The sequence below is a fragment of the Aspergillus pseudotamarii genome, assembly GCF_009193445.1.
Source record: "Aspergillus pseudotamarii strain CBS 117625 unplaced genomic scaffold BDV38scaffold_46, whole genome shotgun sequence".
NCBI lineage: Eukaryota > Fungi > Ascomycota > Eurotiomycetes > Eurotiales > Aspergillaceae > Aspergillus > Aspergillus pseudotamarii.
In genome coordinates, this window is record NW_022475060.1 from 95,604 (window position 1) to 115,464 (window position 19,861).

A 19,861-nucleotide genomic window follows, 5' to 3' on the forward strand; every position below is an offset into this window, starting at 1 on the left:
CTACTAACCTCCCGGCGTGTGGCTTAAGTACGGCTGAGCGGACGGGAAGCCCTGTTCTCCACACCCTGTGGTCGTATGTGCTAACTATTTCCAAAGTTGGGGATTATATAATACGGATTATTTCTGATATTTTTGAGCAATAAGTACGGAATCTGTCAAGAAAATCCAAAATCTATTAATAGACAAAACTTGTATATTGCCATAGTGTCTAGCCAAACACATGTTAAGGAAGTAACACATGAATCTTAAAGCAGTGCGGGTCCGGGTTCTATGAAAGTGTGGCCTATCGATCCTTTAGTCTCTCGAAGTTCAAAGCTAGAGGTGCCGGGGTAGTTTACTACAGAAATAACTACCTCGTGGCACCCAAGCATTCATAGCGACGTTGCTTTCGATTGTTCGATGTCAGCTGACTCGGCTCTTCATACCGAAGCATTGGATTGCTGAACCGGACCCGAACCCGCCAAACTGGTTGGGTTTCGGGTGCGGGGTACCCGGCGCTCCGGGTATCGGGTTCGACCACAAACCCAACCTACGTTGTTATACAAGTCCCTTGTAAACGTAAGAACCCTTTATTGGGGATCTCAACCGATGAATCCACAGGAAGAACCCATCGAGTAAGATGCTATGTTGACAGGGGATGGGAGATGTTAAGGGGTAACACTATGTGACCGAGCGCAGAACTATATAGAAATATATATCTTTCACGGTGTAGTAGTGAAGTTATTGCTCTTCATATTATTGAGTAATAAATAAAGATTGTGTTGAGAGGACTTGGAACGTATCATGACCACAACAACAGATGGTAACTAAGTCTTTACTGAGAAGGAAGCAAAGCTTGAATCCTAATCTGTCAAATGACTCGTTGGAGAGATCAGACAAGCAGTATACCTGATCCGGGTTATAGATTTCTGCCGGGGTTAGCTCCTTATCTAATAGCGGTAACCTACTCATTTGGGAATAGGGGAAAGTTGATTTCTCAATCTTTAGACCAAAAGTCTCTCCCGAATTTTGCTTCGGTAGAATAGGAAGAGCCGACATCATATAATTGAAAAGCAATGTCGCTATAAACACTTAGCTGCCACGAGCCAGTTATCCCTGTGGTAACTTCTCCGGCACCTCTAGCCTCAATCCTCGAGGGACTAAAGGATCGATAGGTCATACTCTCATAGAATCTGGAAATTAAAATTTTAGGCATTGCTTCCTCCCTAACATGCGCTTGGCTAGATATTACAGTAATACATAAGTTGTCTGTTAGAACTGGCCATGATAAACTTCAGATTTTCTTGGCAAATTCCATATATATTGATCAATAGTCAAGAGGAATAAACACTATATATTTCCCTATAATCTTACTGCTAGTACATACGACCATAGGGTGTGGAGAACAGGGCTTCCCGTCCGCTCAGCCGTACTTAAGCCACACGCCGGGAGGTTAGTAGTTGGGTGGGTGACCACCAGCGAATCCCTCCTGTTGTATGTCTTTGTTTTTGAGTTGAAGATATTATTTTGGTTCCTTAGAAGACATGTGAAGGCGGTTGGCAGGCGGAAATTATAGTCGCCTTGCCCCTTAAACTTAGATGAACTCGGTCCATTGGGTTAACACTTGCTTTCCCTCATCCGCCACCAGCACCTTTAGACGTTGAGCAACGACTATTTCGCTTCAGGAAGAGATGACACCCATCTCTCACCCACTCTGTTTCTGGTATTTCTCATCCTCAAGACAGTTAACCATGGCTAGCTTTTACGAGTAGATCCGAAAGAGTCCAAATACCGTTCATGTTGTCCAGATGTCTACAATACTTTTGTAGTTTCCCACATAGACTTTTTCTATTGATGATAAACGGTCCAGAGATCCAAAGATGTCAAGAGTCAAGACGTTCTATTCATTCCGATCTGTACGATAATTAGATGTCTAGTATACTGCCAAATCACCAAAGGCTTATGATAACACCAGGATCCATATATTATACCATGTCAGGCATCTCAACCACTGCGCATGCAACCCATCCACACCCTTTGAGACACCCACGGTGACTTCTCAAGAACGACACTACTCATAAGAGATGCAAGACCAGTCTTTCTATGTGGCCATAACCCATACAGCAGGCAAGCCGCCGCCTGCCTAAATCAGCTGTATATCGGCAGAATCTTGCCTTAATGTTCGCCTGCTTCATACGCTTTCACTGGGTATTCAACGAACTGCCAGGCCCTGCCTAGGATAGATTTCTTTCTTGCCAAGAAGCTTACGAATATCTAATCTTAATTTATATCTAAACTTACCCCTGCAGAGGCCAGGGCTAATATAGGCCAGTAGTCTAAGTAGTAGAAACCCTCCAGAGCCAAGGAATTTATCGATGATTTTGGATAACTGGAATATATAATATATACTGTCTAAAGTCTATATTAACCAAAGAAGTCAGTTAAACTCGAGATAAGTTATCTAAATTCAAGCCCTAATTTCCCGCCAAGGGACACACGCCCAAAATGCAAAAAATGATGCCCCCACGCGGGATTGAACCGCGGACCTCGTCATACCTCAATGCTTAAAGCTTCTATATGCGTCAAGACTTACGAGTGACGCGCTCGTACCACTGAGCTATAAGGGCTACTTGTTGAATATCGGTGTTTAAATCTAATATCTATAATTTTTCTGTCTGATCCAGAGTCAGGAACGTTGGCCCTTTCGACAGATTTCAGGTCAAGAAATCCAAAAATCAAAAGGTATTTGCAGGGGCTAGGACTATTCTGCAGATACCTATCTTGGACTAGCTTCTTAGTTCCTGGAAATACACCTGCTTTCTTTCTACTGCTATAGTATATTGAGCCTTAATCCGTCCACGAGGCAGCCGCCTAGGTACCTAGACAGGGCGAACTTCCTAATTAACTTGAGTTAGTTAACTAGGCTTAAAGCTTACACAATAGATTACTTGCCAGCAGAATTGACACTGAAGCATTCAACGATTTCTAACTACCTATTACTAAAAAGCATACTTTTTCCATAGTATATTGAGTATTAATCTCATTCAGTCACGTAATTCAAGCTAAAACTTAGTATTTGCTTTAGACTTGCTAATATTACTGACCTTAAAAAGGTTCAAAGGCCTAGATTAGTTAGAACTTAGAAAATAGCCCAGCTTTAGTGGGGTACTGGTGCCTAAGCTTAGAGGTGTCTGTGCTTAATTTAGAGGTTGCAGTCCCTAGAGTTAACCTGCACTGGGTTTTCTAGATAGCGGCGATCCGCGGTAGGTACCCTATCACCCTAGGCGGATGCCCTCTCCCCGGATTGACGCCTCTACATATTTTGCACACTTGTAGCTTGACAATGTAAAATGTCCGTGTGCAGCTACCACCACCAATCAATAGATCTGAAAACGGACAAAATCTAGAGCAACGCAGAACTTTCATAATGCACAAGCATAGATGAAAGGGCTTAACGCATCTAGGCTTCATAGTTATACTTGTGTGCCTCTTAGTGGCGGCGCTACATAGACTATGGAACGTCAAATCATCATTATCAGGTTGAAAACACCCAAGATACGGAGAGAGGACTCTTCCAGAAGGTTACTTTATGGGTATATTTATCAGGTGTGATCTTATGAAAGAAAACCAGTCACGCGAATGTATTTCTGATTGTATTTTTTTTTAGACCCGGACTAGCTATACTGGAATACCATGACCATAAAGTGCTCTGAATCATAAATTCGAAGCGTATACTGAAAAAGGACACAACATAGTCATAAAATCTCAGTATATTGCTATAGTAATGGCGGAATGCAGCGTGATTGAAACATGCTTTTGTCTATAATCCTGCACACTTGCATACAGCCCGTATTGGTATTGCGGTACGGTCGCAGCAGAGAAATGATAGTTGGTGCCCGACAAGATGCAATACACTGTTTTGGGACAGGAGTAGGATCCCGAAAGCGCCTTGGTATCTTAGTATGTGCTATGCGGAGATGTCAGTGGAGGGTAATTAAGCTTTGTTAAGTGTAGCTACGCGTTACCAGGGATAGGCAGACTTGTCGAGGCATGTCCCTTAGCAGTACCCACTATACATTGATTTGCATAGGTCTATGCTTTGAAAAGATTTGACAGGATTAGAGAGCTACGCGATAAAACAGGCCTACTCGATCAAATTCGCAAAGAGAAGCTGGTCACAGGTCCGTTACAAACTACCACGGGAACAGAAGGGGAAGATACTGGTTAAACAGTTCACACGAAGACCTCCCCGGGGGAGCGGGGTTCAACCTAGGACTGAGATTTATAATCACGCAGAACTACAAGGTGGACAGAAGGAGGGAAAAGACGCAGATGGATGGTGTGTTGAAGTAAAAGAGTGCTGTGGCGGGCACGTTAGTTGTGTAGGAAAGCTTTTCGTTCATTTTTATATCTTCCAGTTAGACGTTTTTGACTATGATCCTGTCTCATTGGCGAGGCTCCTGCATAGTTAAGCGTCTCAATAGTTAGAATCTAACAGGCTGATAGACTTTTAATTGATTGATCATTTAATTGATGGACAGGCAGGCTAATGGTCATTGTTATATCATAGACCTATAGGCCATTGTGGTGTTCGCACCAGTTACGATTTGCGGGACGGAGATCCTGCCAGTCAAGCATCAGCCTTCCAACTTTTGGTACCCTCTGTTCAGTGTTCTAGGAAATGGCTTGACACTAGAAAGTTATTGTTAAAGAGGCCAACGCATCCGAGCTGAGTTGGGGGTTTCTGGTTTGACTTCAAAACTAGTTTCACAGTAACCATATCCTGAGCCAACGACATCGCGCGATGTAGCCGGACAACAACTCAATCCCCAACCACAATCGTCCTCACATTTTTCCAACCTCCCAACATATGTCTCCGCGATAAAGAGTATGAGTTGTTCGTCCGATGAGTCGGTCGTGCAAATATATCGAGGCCTCAGAAGTCAACATCTCTCAAACCTACAAGAGCCCCTCGAACAATAGGTATTACCTTTGGTACACTAAGCCACCCTGACCAATCCAATAACAAGCTCGAAATGTGCCCGGTTTCTATCATTCAGCCTTCAACCCGAAATCTTCGAAGTTGAGAAAGCGAAATGTGTTAGCCTCTAAGTTTATAATGCAGGGTTTGGCACAGCCATACCTTCGAGGGCGGCTAAAGACCCCCACCGGACTCTGAAAACCGTGGTCACAGGAATACGCAGTTCTGGGAGCTCAAAATTTCTAAGGTCATCAGATTCGATAGTACCGTTTCTGAGCCGCTCTGAAACTCGTTCGCAATCACGATTGGTCGGATGAGTTGAGGGCGCTAGGGGGTGCTGGGAACAGGGCCCGGGACACTGTGGCACTGGTGATAATTAGAAACGATGACGATGGGTTGGAATCGGCGAGGGTCACGACGGTGAGGTTGAGCACAGTAGATGCCAGTGGTGAGGACCACAGAACGGGACACAACTGGGAACACTCGTAAGTCATGATTCAAAAGTAGTATACAATTCGAGCATGCTGACATGACGCGTGAGGAAGACATAGGATGTTGCTGAGCAGAATGAAGATTTTACGTCGATCTCGCGCCCGTCTCACGGATAATCGCGGACGAGTCCGCTCCATGAAGCTTGGAGACAGTCGATCAGTCATTTTTGGTGCTGGGGGGATAGGTTCTTGAGCAATGATGAGGACAGTTGCAGGCCTGCCGGGACCTCTGCTTCGTAGGCTAGGAAAATCAGAACCGCCTCTCATATCGTAGTGCACCCCGCCGTCAGTTTGCTATGGAACCTGTAAACAGTTGATCAGTCATTTATATCGCTGGAGTATGTTCTTGAGTAGTAATACCATACTGTCAGCTTTCTTTGAAACTTGGAGATAGTTGGTCAGTCATTTTTGGTGATGGAGGGATAGGCTTCTAGGCGAGATAAGGAAAGTTACTGATTTAAACATAGATAGAGGTATAGTACGCAGTCATAACAGGGTGAAATTGCTTTTGGGTGCTCATGTATACTTCTTGATTGGATAGCCGGTCAGGACAGGAGCGTGCAGGTTGTAAATGGATAGGGGGTTTGAATGATTATCGGCCTGCCGGGACGTTCACTTCATGGGCTGGGATAATCAGAACCGTCCCGCATATCGTAGTGGACCTCGCTGTTGATTGCATATACAGGAAGGATGAGCTAAGAATGGAACGCTCGTGGATGGTATCCGGTTTTATGGGTTGTTGTTGTCCTATATTATGGGACTATCAGGATTACTCCTCCCGCTGAGCATCGAGGACAATTTAGTAGGAACGCCCTAACTAATAGATAGGGATGACAAGAATAATATGGAAGGTTACTAGTTATCAAGCATCTTCTGCGTTATACGCACAGTGAAGAAGAGCGTGTCCGGTTTTACGATATAGGAAATTGTACAAAGCACCTAGAGGTATAGATGCGGAATCGGGGGCGATTTCTTCTGATTGGACGTTGGTCAAATAAGGTTTAGCAGCGTCCAATCATATAAATGTGGTTCGGGCGACGATAACAAATCCTCATAAAACCTGAACAACAAGACTTGTACTAGTATCTTGGCCTTGGCCGTAAGGTCCTGCCTAGTTAGGAGTAGTCGGTATTGGTACCTGGTATTAGATGGACGGCGAGAGTCGCATGATATGAAGATCGAGAGGAAGAATGCCATGAGCTACAATGGGAGAATCTTCTGCCGTATGGGTGGTGATCTGCCACCAAGAGTGGTCTATAGGATCATCTAGTACAGCAATGAACGCCTCTTTGATCCGTGCTTCACTATTTGAACTCTTGATTTATGAAATTAAGTACTCCTAGAGAGATTGGATAGTTTACCTGAGAACATAGGACGAATGTTATGTCCTATATTCCCAGCCGTATACCTCTTACATTGGTCTTGAGTTGGACAATAATATACACTGTCCCGGTAACTTTACTATGCCCAACAACTCGTTCTTGTAAGCTACTTGTCATAAGGTAAGGATGGTATTACAGGTTTAGATCCTAAGGGTATGACTGAGGAGTTCGGTATTGTCAGTGAAGGGGGACGGCTGTCTTGTGATCCCGCTGCTACCTTGAAGACGTCTTGCGTACTTTCCTATCGAGCGTATCTCAACTACAATGGTAAGGGACACCATAGCCCACGATGTTTATCCCCTATCTCTTGACCTAATGCCTGACATTAAAATATACAGTGATGCTAATATAAATTTAGGCGACTAGTACGTGTGAATACTGTTTTGGTAATCATTTGGTGGCGTTTTGCCCCGCATTTCACCACAATCAAGGGTTTATGGCCGGCGTAAGTTTTCCACTTCGTATGTACTATATGCCTTATATTTATTGCTCGGGAAGTACGCGTATGCGCAGCAGCAGCATCAGCAGCAGCAACCAGCCCAAAAGGGCAAGAAACGCAAGAAGGTAAGTTAGCTATGTAGGAGAGGGGTTTCTTCTTGCTAACATTATCTACCATAGGGCGCTGCTGCCGCCACCACCGACCCTGCCCCCGCCCCCCTCTCAATGTCTTATAAGGCGCGAAAGCGCCGGACCTTAAAGGCCCAAAAAAAGGAAGAAAAGGAGAAGGAGAAAGAGAAGGAGAAGGAGAAGGAGGAGGAGAAGGGGAAGGAGAAGGAGAGCGAGGAGGGCCTGGCCAGACTGACGCTAGAAGGGTAAATTTTTTTAAGTAATCAATGAAATCTCTACTTCGGCCTATTATGCTTCACAATTTCCTAAGTACAAGATCCTTTTTCAAATTCACGAGATGGGTGCTCTGTGTGAAGAATGGTGTGTGTTCTCGGCAAGATTGCTCTTGTTCTCCTCCTCTCACGCCATCACAGGGAACGCTTTCACCATCGCCAACTCAATTCCAACAGACCTATGATCTCTTCTCATATCTGCCGTGCGCCATCACCCCAGAGCAAGCCGCAGATGTCAGATGAGGGGTTATGCAGATCTGTATGTATAAATCCATGATTTCTTTCCTCGCTGTCCGGGCCACTTGAACGCCTGCAGTCCTATCGTTCATAATTTGACTAGCGGTTTTATACCCAAGTTCATCATGACTGAAGTAGCCCGCCAGCCCAGTGTTCCTGACGGAGCCAGTTCCTCCACCCTAAGGCGGTACGTCCATGTACCTGAAACGAAGCATGAGCGTATGTTTCTGCCGCCCACCGGATCAATCTACCATGCTAATTGAGCAGTCGACTGGGCTGACCTGGCCACGCTGGATCTCTCCCAATTCGATGTCCCAGGAGGTAAAGAAAAACTAGCAGCTCAATTGAAAGACGCTGTTCATAACATCGGTAAATATTACCCCCAGGTACATACATTACAAAACACCAACACAGACTAGGGTTCTTCTACATCACCAACTTCGGACTTTCTCCCGAAGAAATCGACCGCCAATTCGCCATCGGTCAAGAGCTCTTCGAGCTTCCCGAGTCCGAAAAATTGAAACACCGCGCCGACCTCGAAGCCGGTAATTACAACGGCTACCGACCACTGGGAGCCATCGAGATCCTGCCGGGCCTGCGCGACAACATCGAACTATACAACGTATTCAAGTTCATCCCCCAGTACGCACGGTCACACCCGGACGTGGTCCTACGGCATTATCGGGAGATCGAGCAGTTTCACCGGTTCATCTACGACCACATCGTCACGAAGCTTTTCCGGCTGATTGCTATCCTTCTTGAGTTGCCGGAGGATTACCTAGTACGTGGCCATCCGTATGACGGACCTAGTGATTGCCACCTTCGGTACATGATCTACCGCGCACGCAGCGCCGAGGAGAATGTGCGGCATCAGAATCTCTGGTCGCGCGGACATACGGATTTCGGGAGCTTGACGTTATTGTTCCGACAGCCTGTTGCGGCGTTGCAGGTGAAGACGCCTGAGGGCGGTTGGAAATACGTGAAGCCGTATCCGAATAGTATTACGGTGAATATCGCGGATGCTTTACAGTTCTGGACCAATGGGTATCTGAAGAGTAGCGTGCATCGTGTGATTGCGCCGCCCCCGGATCAAGCTCATATCGATCGACTCGGTGTCTTGTATTTTGTCCGGCCGGGTGATGGGCTGGATCTGAAGACGGTGGATAGTCCCTTGTTGAGACGTTTGGGCTTCAAAAAGGATGACGGTGATGAGGCACAGGTATCCGCTGGGGAGTGGGTCAGGGCGAGAGTGAAGAGGAACTGGGATAAACCTCCAAAGGCGAATGATGAGAATATTGAGCTGGGTGGTGTGAAGACCACGATCTTCCATGAATGATTTGCGATTTGGCCTACTTTCTCTTCCATATAAGCATACTAGCGACTAAGTTACCGAGATTTGCTGCGCAATTGGTATGGAGCCAGCTGAATAGTCTGACGGATATGATCATTGACTTTAGATCTATTGTTAAGATTTAATTGTTACGGGCCAATGTAAACCTAATTATCTTTCTTCTATCACCGTGAGTTATTATCGTATAAGTTTTCGAAAAGGATTTCTTTGGTGGATCATGTATGGAATATCATGAGCTCGTGAGATACCCAATCAGTCCTCTAAAAGCTCAGCCAACTCACGCTCTTCCTCCTCCGTAAGCATAGATTCCGGATTTGGCTCCGGCTCCTCAATTGCCGATGTGTTCTTGGCCCTTTCTACAGCGACCTGGAGATCCTCAGGCTTCAAGGACCACCGACGGATAGTAGCATCGATACTGACGCTGACAAGCGTTGAGCCCAGAAGTACGAGTCCCGTGACCTCCTCGAAATGACCAGAGAAGGTATGGTAAAGTTGTCCGGTCTGTTCATTTATTAGCGAAGACATCTCACAGGCGCTGAAAGAGAACACTTACCGAGCGATTCCATACGCGAACCTCTTCATCCCGGCATGCTGTCACAACCCAGCCACCTTGTTCGTAAACAACTACGTCGCGGACAAAATCTGGGTGAGTTAATGTCAAGTTTGGCTTCCAGCCATCCTCCCGCACGAGGCATTTTGCGGTTTTGTCTGCAGAGGCAGTCCACAAGTCGGCATCCCGGTCAAAGAAGAGCGTGTATACATTCGTGTCATGGACTAGGATGGCGTCTGTGCCAGTCAGGTCTTTACTGCCACTGGCAATGTCGAAACGGCGAATCTCCCGATCGCTGCCAGAGCTGAACACAACCAGCTCTTGGCTGTCAGAATCTAACGAGACGGGATCTACAACAAGTCCTTGGATACCCTTGGCATGTCCCTTCAGGACGGAGAGCCGCTCCCCACTGGCAATGTCAAACACCAAGATCTGCGCATCGGCCCCACCAGAGACGAGGACATCCTTGCCCTGGAGTCGGGTGGTGACCACCGCTCTTACAAAGTCGGTATGACCTTCGTATTTCTGTTTCACTTCCTTCGAAGCCACATCCCAGCACCAGACGTATTTATCCCAACAACCGGCGAATAGTAATCGACCGTCGGGGCTAAAGCAGAGGCTTGTGATGGGGGCCGTTGGTCCTTTATAAAGAGCAGCAGTTTCACCTGTCTACAAGTGAACCGAGGCAGATGACGATTGGCTTAGTTACGTATCCCAGCGAGGCATCCAACCAGAAGGACACCGTGCACCTACTTCGAGTATAATCTTTCGGACCGTGCCACCACTCTGCGCCACGAATACGGCCCCAGGATTCAGAGGGTCTGCCTCGACTGCCAAGATCTTACTTTGTAGCCTGATGGGGTCTCCATTTGTATTTTTAGATTTAGCGTCCTTTCGCTTCTGCTCGTCAAGCGCCGCCCTGGAAATACGGGAAGGAAGAGATCAGCGACTGGACAGAGCGCGACAAGAGCACCAAGGCAAAGAAGCTCTATGGACGGCAGGATAGTATGACGAACGTAGTTTGAAAGAAATCGTCCCGATGGGAAGAACGAGACATATTGAGCAGAGTCAAGAAGCAATGGTAGGGTTGATTGGTTCACGTGGACTCTCTCCTGAAAATGAAGGCCGCATGCAGGGGAAAAGTGGAGGGGAAATTCTAAGTCGGAGAATGCGGAGTGGAGTTGTATTCAACTGGCAAAAGAAACGAAAGAACTGCACACTGAGCTTCTCTTGTCCGCCGTATCCCGAAAAGCTTTTCCCACCACAAAACCAGCAGTTCCACCATTTCTTCTTCTTCTCTCTTCCTTCACTTTCCTTCTTTCTCCTCCTCTCCTTTTTAAACGACCGTCTTCCCCCCTTTCCCTCTTTCTTTCATCGTTTCTTTCCTTTTCCTCTTGCGCGATTGACGCGCATCTCTCCCTTCAATATGGATATGAACCATCTTATAGGGTCAGTCTTCAATGCCTACTGGTCTTGAACCAGGGTTTGTGCGGCTAGGCTGGAGTTAACACCTGGCAGTCAGCGGTTCAACCTGATCTCCAAGAGTGACATTCGGTATGTTCCCCTCGCGTCCTTGCCTCGCGTAATCCTCGTCTACGATGGCCGTGCATCTTACTGACCGACCAGCACAGCTATGTGGGCACTTTGCATGAGATCAACCCTGAAGCCTCCACAATAGCTCTCGAGAATGTCGTATCCTTCGGTACCGAGGGTCGGCGAGGCAACCCCACAGATGAGCTTCCACCTGCCCCAAATATCTATGAATACATCGTGTTCCGTGGCAGCGATGTAAAGGACATCAGTGTAGCCGAGGACAAGAAGGAAGATGCAGCCCAAGAGCCTCCACAGGTACCAGATGATCCGGCCATTCTCGGGGTAAGTCGAACCACCAATATCGGAGATACCTTTCCTAGTCGTAGCGCGTGCCTCCAAGTCCACCGACCTTCGCAGTCGGTAAAGATGATCTCTATGATGAACTATTTCGGATGTAAACACAGACCTGTTCCGAACAGCGCAAAAACCGTGTGGAGATTTCCGTTGCCTTCCTTCTGATCAGATCATGGACTTCGTACTTTGCTTGCAAATTCGTCTTGTTAGACTCTACAAGGGACTGCGCTAACCTTGTAAAAATAGAGCATGTCTCGTCCAGGACCCGCCCCTCAAGGACTTCCTCCCCAATCCCAGACGCCACAACAATCTCAGATGTCTCGTCCGCCGCCGCCACCTGGATATCCCCAACCACAATTCCAGGGAGGCTTCTACCCTCCTCCCTATGGACAACGCTTTGGAGGACCTGGTTTCCCCCCTGGCCCAGGGTTTCCTAATGTGCCGTATGGAGCTCCTCCAGGATGGTTCCCCCCTCCCGGACAAGGGTTCCCTCAGCCAGGTCAATTTCCTCCCCAGATGCCAATGGGTCCTGGCGGCCAGCATCAGACCCCCCCTCCGCCGCGGCCCATGCCCGGTGCGGGTCCTATGAACATGCCTAAGAACACATCCGAACTGCCCTCTGATAAGCCCTCCAGTAAGCCCGGTAGCCGTAATGGCACGCCTGCACCTAGTAATGCAGCCCAAAATGCCCCCACTCCGCCCGTTGAGTCTAAGCCACCGGTTTCGGAGGCTCTTCAGGCGGCTACTGGTCCTACTCAGGTCACGGCTGGAACTGCTAAGGCGCCCCCCACTGGACCCAGAAGTGGACGTGTGCAGCCTGCCATACCCATTGCCGCCCCCGGTAAGCCGCCAGTTCCTCAGGTTCCTGGCCCCGCGGGTGTCCCACAAGGCCAAGCTCAGGCAGCGATCACGGAAGCGACTCGTGCTGCTACTGCTGCTGTAGCAGCTGCCATGGCGAAATTGCCCCAACCCGGTGCTCAGAAGAAGCCCGGCGATGCCTCCGTGGAAGGTGTTACGAAGCAAATGGCTGAAATGAAGCCGTACGAGCACCGTGCACCCCGGGGTGGTCATCACCCTCGTGGCGGCCGTGGTGGTGCTCACCGTGGCCAACATCAGGGCAAGAAGATCGAAGTTCCGGAAACGGACTACGACTTCGAGACCGCCAATGCCAAGTTCAACAAGCAGGACTTGGTCAAGGAAGCTATTGCCACCGGCTCTCCTGTTCATGAGGTCGAGCCTCAAATCCCCAGTGGCGAACCCGAACCCTCGGATAGCTATGCTGCGGCCTACAACAAGTCCAGCTCGTTCTTTGACAATATCTCGAGTGAAGCTCGGGATCGCGAAGAAGGCGCTGCCGCCCGTGGCGGTGGCCGCGAGTGGCGTGGTGAAGAAGAGAAGCGTAACATTGAAACCTTCGGTCAAGGTAGCGTTGACGGCTATCGTGGCGGTTACCGGGGTCGTGGCCGAGGCAGAGGGTATGGCCGTGGTCGCGGTGGCGGCGGCGGCTATGGTCGAGGCTACGGTGGCCGGGGCCGTGGTGGTATGCGTGGAGGCCGTAATATGTCACAGTCCACTGGCGTCCCTGCCCCGAACTAGTTGTTGTCTTGGGCCATCCTCGACCTGATTCCGACCTTCCGTCGTATTTCTTGAAGCGCTTAGCGTTGAATATTTCCTTTCTTTTGCCTTTTCTGGAAGTGATGCGTCCTTCCATGGCTTGTTTCTGATATTACCCCGGCGTCTGATGGTATCTTCTCACGAATACTTGGCATACAGTCAAGATCTTCATGTTTGGGATGTTTTATGGTTACGGTGGGGATTGGTGAATAACCCGCTGGGATGGTTTTTCGTTACGCGGCGTCGAATTATGGCGTTTTTACATATGTTGCATGGGTTGGTCATGGCCTCCATTGCATTGATCACATATCTTGATGATAATCATGTTTTGTCTTCCCGGGCATGGCGGCATAGGTTGGCTTGTTTCCACTTGCTATGTCTGCATATCTGATTCATGGAGCTTTCTGGTCCTTGGTCGAACTTCTGTGAGTACGACTTGGGGGGACTTTGATTTCTCCTGTACCATAATCCAAGCGATCCCAAGGATCGGACATGAATGAAAACGAGAAAAACGGAGACCGTTTGGGTCTACCATTATTGTGCGTGTGCTCTATTCGTAGTTCGTAATTGCCTATGTTCAATTAACCATGCATACACTGTAGTTATGCATCTATAACCTTTTTTGACTATGGATGGGGACGCTTTGCATCGTTGCGGCTGCTCATTTGCCGTTCGGCTATCTTAACCCCTCACGCGGTATGGACCATAAAATGGGAACCGACTGATAAGCTCCATGACAGACCAAATACTGGAGTCTGATTTGTCAATCGATGTCTCCTCTGGCTCTGGACGAGTTGATCTGCACTATGATTACTCAACAGGCTGTCCCTCCCCGCATCCACGCCATGACGTTCCAGGTTTACTGCCTCGGTGAAGTCGCTCATTGCGGATATGGATGCAGACTTGACGACCACGACCACGGCAGATCTTTCGCAGAAATGCTATTCCCTCAAAATGGCACCATCCGTCTTCCTCTGAAGTCATTTACAGACCCGCTTTGATCCACTGTCCCACCAAAATTTCCTAGAATCCAGACCAGTGACGCCTCGCTTACCGCGCAGTCCTATAGTATATAGTTGGACTAGACCTCCAAGATGGCCAACACCCCAAACCGACTCAGCAAATTAGCTGCTCATTTGTCTACTTCACCTTCTTCCACCGCCAGTCCTAGTCCAAACACCACTATGACTAGCCAACTCCCCGATAACCTCCCCTGGGACCCCAACTGCACACAATTCCCCTCTCGAAAGGAACTCCCCAAGATCCCCGGCGCGCCGGAAGGTGCGGCCTGGGTATGGGGGAAGGATGACCAGGTTTGTTTGTTTCTTCATCCTGAACCTAGCTTTGAGTTTGGATATGACATACTGACTGGTCGTAGATCGGACGTCTGAACCTGCTCACTCCGACCAGAGTCAAAGCCGCAGCTGCGGAGGTGAAGACTGGGGAGATGTTCCGACTGGAGTGAGTAGTAGTGCCCTATATACTCGTCTCAGATACAGAACTAGTCGAATCTCATTAAATACGTCTAGTCTTCCGGTCAACGTCCCCGAGACACCGGCGTTCGGACGCGAGTGCTTCCAGCATAATATCAAAACGATAGCAAAGGACATCGCATACGACGATACCTACACTCTGAACACCCAGAGTGGGACTCAGTGGGATGGATTTCGTCATGTATATCTCTCTTCTCGTCACCTCCTCACTCATTCCCCCATATGAACCCAGTTGAAATTAAAACTAACAACAAACCCCAGTTCGGCCACATCGACAGCAAACTCTTCTACAACGGAGTAAGCACATATACTCAGCCCCCCCTAACACTCCCAAATATACTCATAAGAAAAACAACCAGACAACCTCAACCGACATCGAACCCGGCCCTAACAGCACAACCCGCGGTAGCATCCACCACTGGGCCACCCACGGAATCGCCACCCGTGCCCTCCTGCTCGATTACCGCCACTACGCAAACACCCACAATATCACCTACGACCCCTATACCCGCCACCCAATAACAATGGCCGACCTACATGCCTGCGCGCAAACTCAAGGTCTTGATCTCCGCCCCGCCTCACAGGGCGGCGACGTCCAAATTGGGGATATCCTCCTCATCCGGTCCGGGTTTGTCGAACGATATAACGAGCTCTCCTCAGCCGAGAGACACGCGGCTGCGACACGTGCGCATGAGGATCTATCTTGGACGGGACTGAACCAGGAAGAAGAGGTGTTGGATTGGTTGCATGATTGTTATTTTGCGGGAGTGGCGGGGGATTCGCCGACTTTTGAGGCTTGGCCGCCGGAGAAGGAAGGGGGGTTTATTCATCAGAATATTTTGGCGCTTTGGGGCATGCCTCTTGGGGAGATGTGGGATTTGGATGCGGTTGCGACGAGGTGTAGGGAGTTGGGCAGGTGGACGTTCTTTTTGACTAGTGCGCCGGCGAATGTTGTGGGTGGGGTTGGGTCGCATGCTAATGCTACTGCTATTTTGTAGATGCTCTTCTTGTTTTTTTCTTTCTTTTTTCTATATTTTTTTGTGGAGTGTGGGGTGGGTGGTGAGGGTATACTTGTTCTGGGGGAAGGATTATATGGGGATATACATCTGTGGGTATTAAGGTTATGTGTGGGTTGAGTTGAGGAGTTGTATGTTGGAATGATAGGTCGTAACTTCGTTAGATTCGTGAGTATTAACATAGGAAATTTCTCAACTACTCTTCTCTTCTCCTCTGGCTTGAGTGTACCGCAGTAAAGAGGACACTTAGCCATTCTTTCTTCTTCTTCCTCCTTGGTAGGCTTCTGAAGAGGTAAGTATGCAACGTCTCTGCCTGTCCTGTTATCCAGATGACGTCCGTCCAATTCCAAAAGAGTTGCATTTACTGCATCAGAAGATATCGTCAGGCCACCGGAACGGGGCATCCTCAGCGGTACCATTCGGCTTTCCCTGAGCCTTGGATTTCCGGTTCCGCTCGCGCCTCCCAATCTCCTTGGCTAGCCTTTTGTCCACTTTCGCGGCTGTCGCAGCTATATCCTTGGGCAAAGGAGGCACGGGCGGGATATAGTTGTATGTGTACTGTTGGTCCTTTCTCTTGGCTAGGGATGGATCAGGGCTTGGATCAGTTGGATTCAGATTGACGGAATCGGACTGCTGTTGGTCCTGTCGGGATTGCGTTGCGTGCTGATTCTCTTTATCGTGACTGTCGATATCCATAACCTGCGTATTCGCGGATCTCAGATCGGCACGTCCCTTCTTCATGCGCAGCGACGGGGCGCCTCTATTCCGAGAGTTGGATGCCCTTCGCTTCGCCGAAGGGGATCGCTTGCTGTGTGACCGGAGTGGTTGCAAGGATCTTCTCCTTCGGCCGCGTTCTTCGCTCGGGGAACGTCTGGTGTTGGTTTCGTCCCGGTGTCGCGGGGTTTGTTTGCGTTCGACGGAGCCGGGACTGTCGCCTCGGAAAGTCTTGGGGAGTTTGGATCGGCGAGACGAGTCGGACTGGTTGCCGTCCTCTATGAAGTTAGTTGCGCCTTCTTTCTGGGATTTAGGGGTGTTTGCTGCGCTGGCAGATTCGGGGTCGGGCGATTTGCGCTTGAGCGATGGACTGTCGACTGCCAATGACACTGTTGTTCGTTGGCTGGGGGATTTGGCTGGGGTTTTGATGGTGGATTCTGGCTCGACCGTGGTCGTCGTCGGCCCAGCGTCCTGGCTTTGCATTGGACGTTGGACGTTCTCTGATAATGACATCGGCGGAGCTGAATCGTATGTAGGCGAAATTGGGGATACTGGGTTATGATGGTTAAGCAATCTCTCGGAGGGGAGTGTGGGGAGTGCGCCGGGCACGAATTTCCTGGGGTGAGATGAATCCTGACATTGTACTCGCTCCGGGACCGGTGGTGCATCTTCGCCCAAGAGCTCCTGCAGCTCTCGCCGTGCTTTTTCAAGCTTCTCCTCCAGCGTGCTCACCCGTCTCAACAGCTTCTCCCTCTTCGACTTTTGCTTACGCAATTGCGGTTGTTCGGCGTCCTCGGATCGACGACCGAGAGGAATAAAACTCGATGTAATGCCCAGTGACGACTTAGCACGGCGGATTTCCTGGAACGAATTGCGCAGCGAGCTGCTCGATTCATGACACTCGCCGGAATTCTGCCTCGAGTGACGTCCCGTCGGCGGTCTGTAGTCCATCGTCTCCTGGATAGACTTCCACGTCTGATCCGCGAGATTGTTACTGGACTGCGACCCAGCATCAGCCATATACTGCCCCTTGACGGCGCCCCGATAGCCAGCCTTCTTCAACTCAGCGTATGCCCTCTCGACACGCGCGATATCATCGTCCACGGGCTGTTTGTTCGCCTCTGCAGACTGTGACCCCTTCCACACCGCAACATTCCCCCACCCACCGAACGGGTTAAACGCCGACGCGATGGCCTTACCGAAGCGAAAGATGCCCGACGACCGATGTGTCGGGCCCTCCTGTCCATTCACCGACTTGCCATCGCGCAGAAAGATGCTGGGTGGTTTCTCACTGACACTATCGTTCATCATCCCCTCGACGAACCGCGACCGGCGGCCACGCCCGCTGGGACCCGCCTGACGTCCGTGCCGGCCCGAAGCCGTGCGCGGTGACCCATGGTCGGTCTTGGAATTATTCCTACTATGAAAGGGCGAGCGCCAGCGCGAGCCAGTCGACCCGGTCTCTTTCAATAGTGGCGGTGGCGGCTGCAATTCATCTACGGGCCAGTCGTTGGAGCGACGGCGCTTAGTGGATGGGGGCGAGCTGGCCGGGTGTGCGGAGATGGCGTAGTCTTCGTCTGCGTCGTCGAAGCGACCGGAGACATCGGAGGAATAGTCGGAGGAATATTCATTGTCGTCGTTGTAGTCGTGGGTGCGCGAGTGTTTGCGTGACCGGTGCACTGTGACGGAGTCATCGCGACGACGACAGGCTGATTCGAGCGTCTGGTGTAATTGGCGGTCGGCTTGGGTGTCGTCTGTCGACATCTGTGCTCGGAGCTGACGGGAACCGTCAGCAAGGGTTGTTGGCCTGGTCGAGTTGAGAGACGGGAGTGTAGAGCGCAAGGGGAGGAGAGAAAATGGGGCCTCCGAGCTGTCAGATTTAATTGTCAAGGATGGACCAACCTCGGCACCCAGCGTCATCCCTACACTCGTGTCCCTTTTTTTTTTTTTATTTTTTTTTTCTTTCCACCTGGTTCCCCACTTGTTTCTCCGACAATGACGACGCCGGTCACAATTAGATTGCGGGTCGAATTCAAGGCAGACCAAAACGAAAAGATATAAGAATCGTGGGAAATACAAAAGAAGAACAGAGGAGAAGGAGGTGAAAGACAAAGAGGAGACGATGGATTTTCTTGTTTTGATTGAGGAGGTTAAATCAGGTCAATGTTTACCTTTTTTAGTTCGGATTGTTGTTGTTGTTGTTTGTTGTTGTTGTTTTCTTGTTTCGAGAACTAAATATGCGCCAAGACAGGCCTTAGGCTGTCCCATGTTAATTAATGCCATTCAGCCTATTTATCTATTCAGGCGTCAATGCATCTTGTTGGTTGTTCCGGTATGTTTATGTTTCTTAATGGAATGAATGTCATATCCGAAGAATACTTGACATGCCCTCACATTTTACAATTTCCTGTCAACTTGATACAATCTCAACTGACGCCCATCGATGCTCACGGAGATGTATTTCACCACCAATAACCCCTCCAACAACACTCTTAGTATGTACATCAACAGACTCAACCAACATCAATGCCATATCGAACGAGGCCAATCGATCTTCTCTAACAATATATATGATGATTTATCCCTTGCATACCCACAACTATGGCCATGGTAAACAAAACGGCCAAGAATCCGTGTATTTATCTACGTCCCTGACAAGCTTCAGGTAACATACATAAGCTCCAAGCTTAGATCATCTTCTGGCAGTAGTTCAACTCAATATCAGATCACCTACATATAATTAGGTTATATATATACATATTGATATGTTTATCCCGTCTTTCTTCTCTCCCATTCGACCATATACTTCCTATATGTAAACTCCCATCGGAAAATGTCGATCTGATCGCCAATAAGCACAGCTTGGCCCGTAGGAAGATATTCTATGGCATGTCCCCCGAAACCTTTGTAGATAAACCGAGATTCACACAGTAATGGTATTCAATGATGGAACACTACTTTTAGTTCAACGTACTAATAGACATTGACCCAGGTGGGAGTGTATGAATAATCATCCAACACGCTCACCGAGAGACATACAACGACTCCGAGGTGGGTGCATTAGGGCTTGACTGCATGTTGGCATCTGAGAATACATGTTTAACTGAAATGCTCAAACAAATGACGTATTAGGAAATGAAATGATTTTGTATTTCTTACTGTTCAAAAGGAGTGAATATAGAATGGATACGCTGATCAGGACACCCTTGTTCTGATCTTTCTTTAACCTAGCGTGTGTAAGGAAGGGTATATATAGCCCTGGAGGGTGGAAGCTTATTTCATACACAGTGAGAACTCCACTGCTTCGGCTATATCAATTACTAGTTG

General features: G+C 48.9%; 6 protein-coding genes and 1 non-coding gene across 7 annotated transcripts; 4 read left to right on the top strand and 3 right to left on the bottom strand.

The window, feature by feature from the left end:
• Positions 1-2,497: 2,497 nt before the first annotated feature.
• BDV38DRAFT_t170 lies at positions 2,498-2,606 on the bottom strand. The gene has a single exon. It is a non-coding gene; the product is annotated as a tRNA-Thr (tRNA).
• Positions 2,607-7,269: 4,663 nt separating this feature from the next.
• BDV38DRAFT_285151 (uncharacterized protein) lies at positions 7,270-7,649 on the top strand (the record flags this gene model as incomplete). Its single annotated transcript, XM_032060427.1, has 3 exons — positions 7,270-7,278; positions 7,332-7,397; positions 7,452-7,649. The coding sequence occupies 3 exons, from the start codon at positions 7,270-7,272 to the stop codon at positions 7,647-7,649; spliced, it is 273 nt and encodes a 90-aa protein (XP_031911203.1).
• Positions 7,650-7,853: 204 nt separating this feature from the next.
• BDV38DRAFT_294805 (uncharacterized protein) lies at positions 7,854-9,379 on the top strand (the record flags this gene model as incomplete). Its single annotated transcript, XM_032062576.1, has 2 exons — positions 7,854-7,935; positions 8,329-9,379. The coding sequence occupies 2 exons, from the start codon at positions 7,854-7,856 to the stop codon at positions 9,243-9,245; spliced, it is 999 nt and encodes a 332-aa protein (XP_031911204.1). The 3' UTR covers positions 9,246-9,379.
• On the bottom strand, positions 9,379-11,406 carry BDV38DRAFT_142764 (WD40 repeat domain-containing protein). The gene is made up of 4 exons (XM_032051467.1): positions 10,827-11,406; positions 10,564-10,729; positions 9,814-10,479; positions 9,379-9,761 (listed from the first exon to the last, which is right to left on the bottom strand). Exons 1-4 carry the CDS (start codon positions 10,865-10,867, stop codon positions 9,513-9,515), a joined length of 1,122 nt encoding a protein of 373 aa, XP_031911205.1. The 5' UTR covers positions 10,868-11,406; the 3' UTR covers positions 9,379-9,512.
• On the top strand, positions 11,237-13,293 carry BDV38DRAFT_285154 (putative G2/M phase checkpoint control protein Sum2; the record flags this gene model as incomplete). Its single annotated transcript, XM_032060428.1, has 4 exons — positions 11,237-11,259; positions 11,329-11,364; positions 11,442-11,685; positions 11,944-13,293. The coding sequence occupies 4 exons, from the start codon at positions 11,237-11,239 to the stop codon at positions 13,291-13,293; spliced, it is 1,653 nt and encodes a 550-aa protein (XP_031911206.1).
• A 1,202-nt stretch (positions 13,294-14,495) lies between these two features.
• On the top strand, positions 14,496-15,802 carry BDV38DRAFT_273002 (uncharacterized protein; the record flags this gene model as incomplete). Its single annotated transcript, XM_032057600.1, has 5 exons — positions 14,496-14,624; positions 14,690-14,772; positions 14,841-14,985; positions 15,066-15,101; positions 15,164-15,802. 5 exons carry the CDS (start codon positions 14,496-14,498, stop codon positions 15,800-15,802), a joined length of 1,032 nt encoding a protein of 343 aa, XP_031911207.1.
• Positions 15,803-15,935: 133 nt separating this feature from the next.
• BDV38DRAFT_253006 (putative nuclear RNA binding protein) lies at positions 15,936-18,455 on the bottom strand (the record flags this gene model as incomplete). Its single annotated transcript, XM_032055201.1, has 1 exon — positions 15,936-18,455. A coding segment is annotated over one exon (2,266 nt), but the record flags the coding sequence as incomplete, so codon positions are not given.
• Between the last annotated feature and the right edge of the window lie 1,406 nt (positions 18,456-19,861).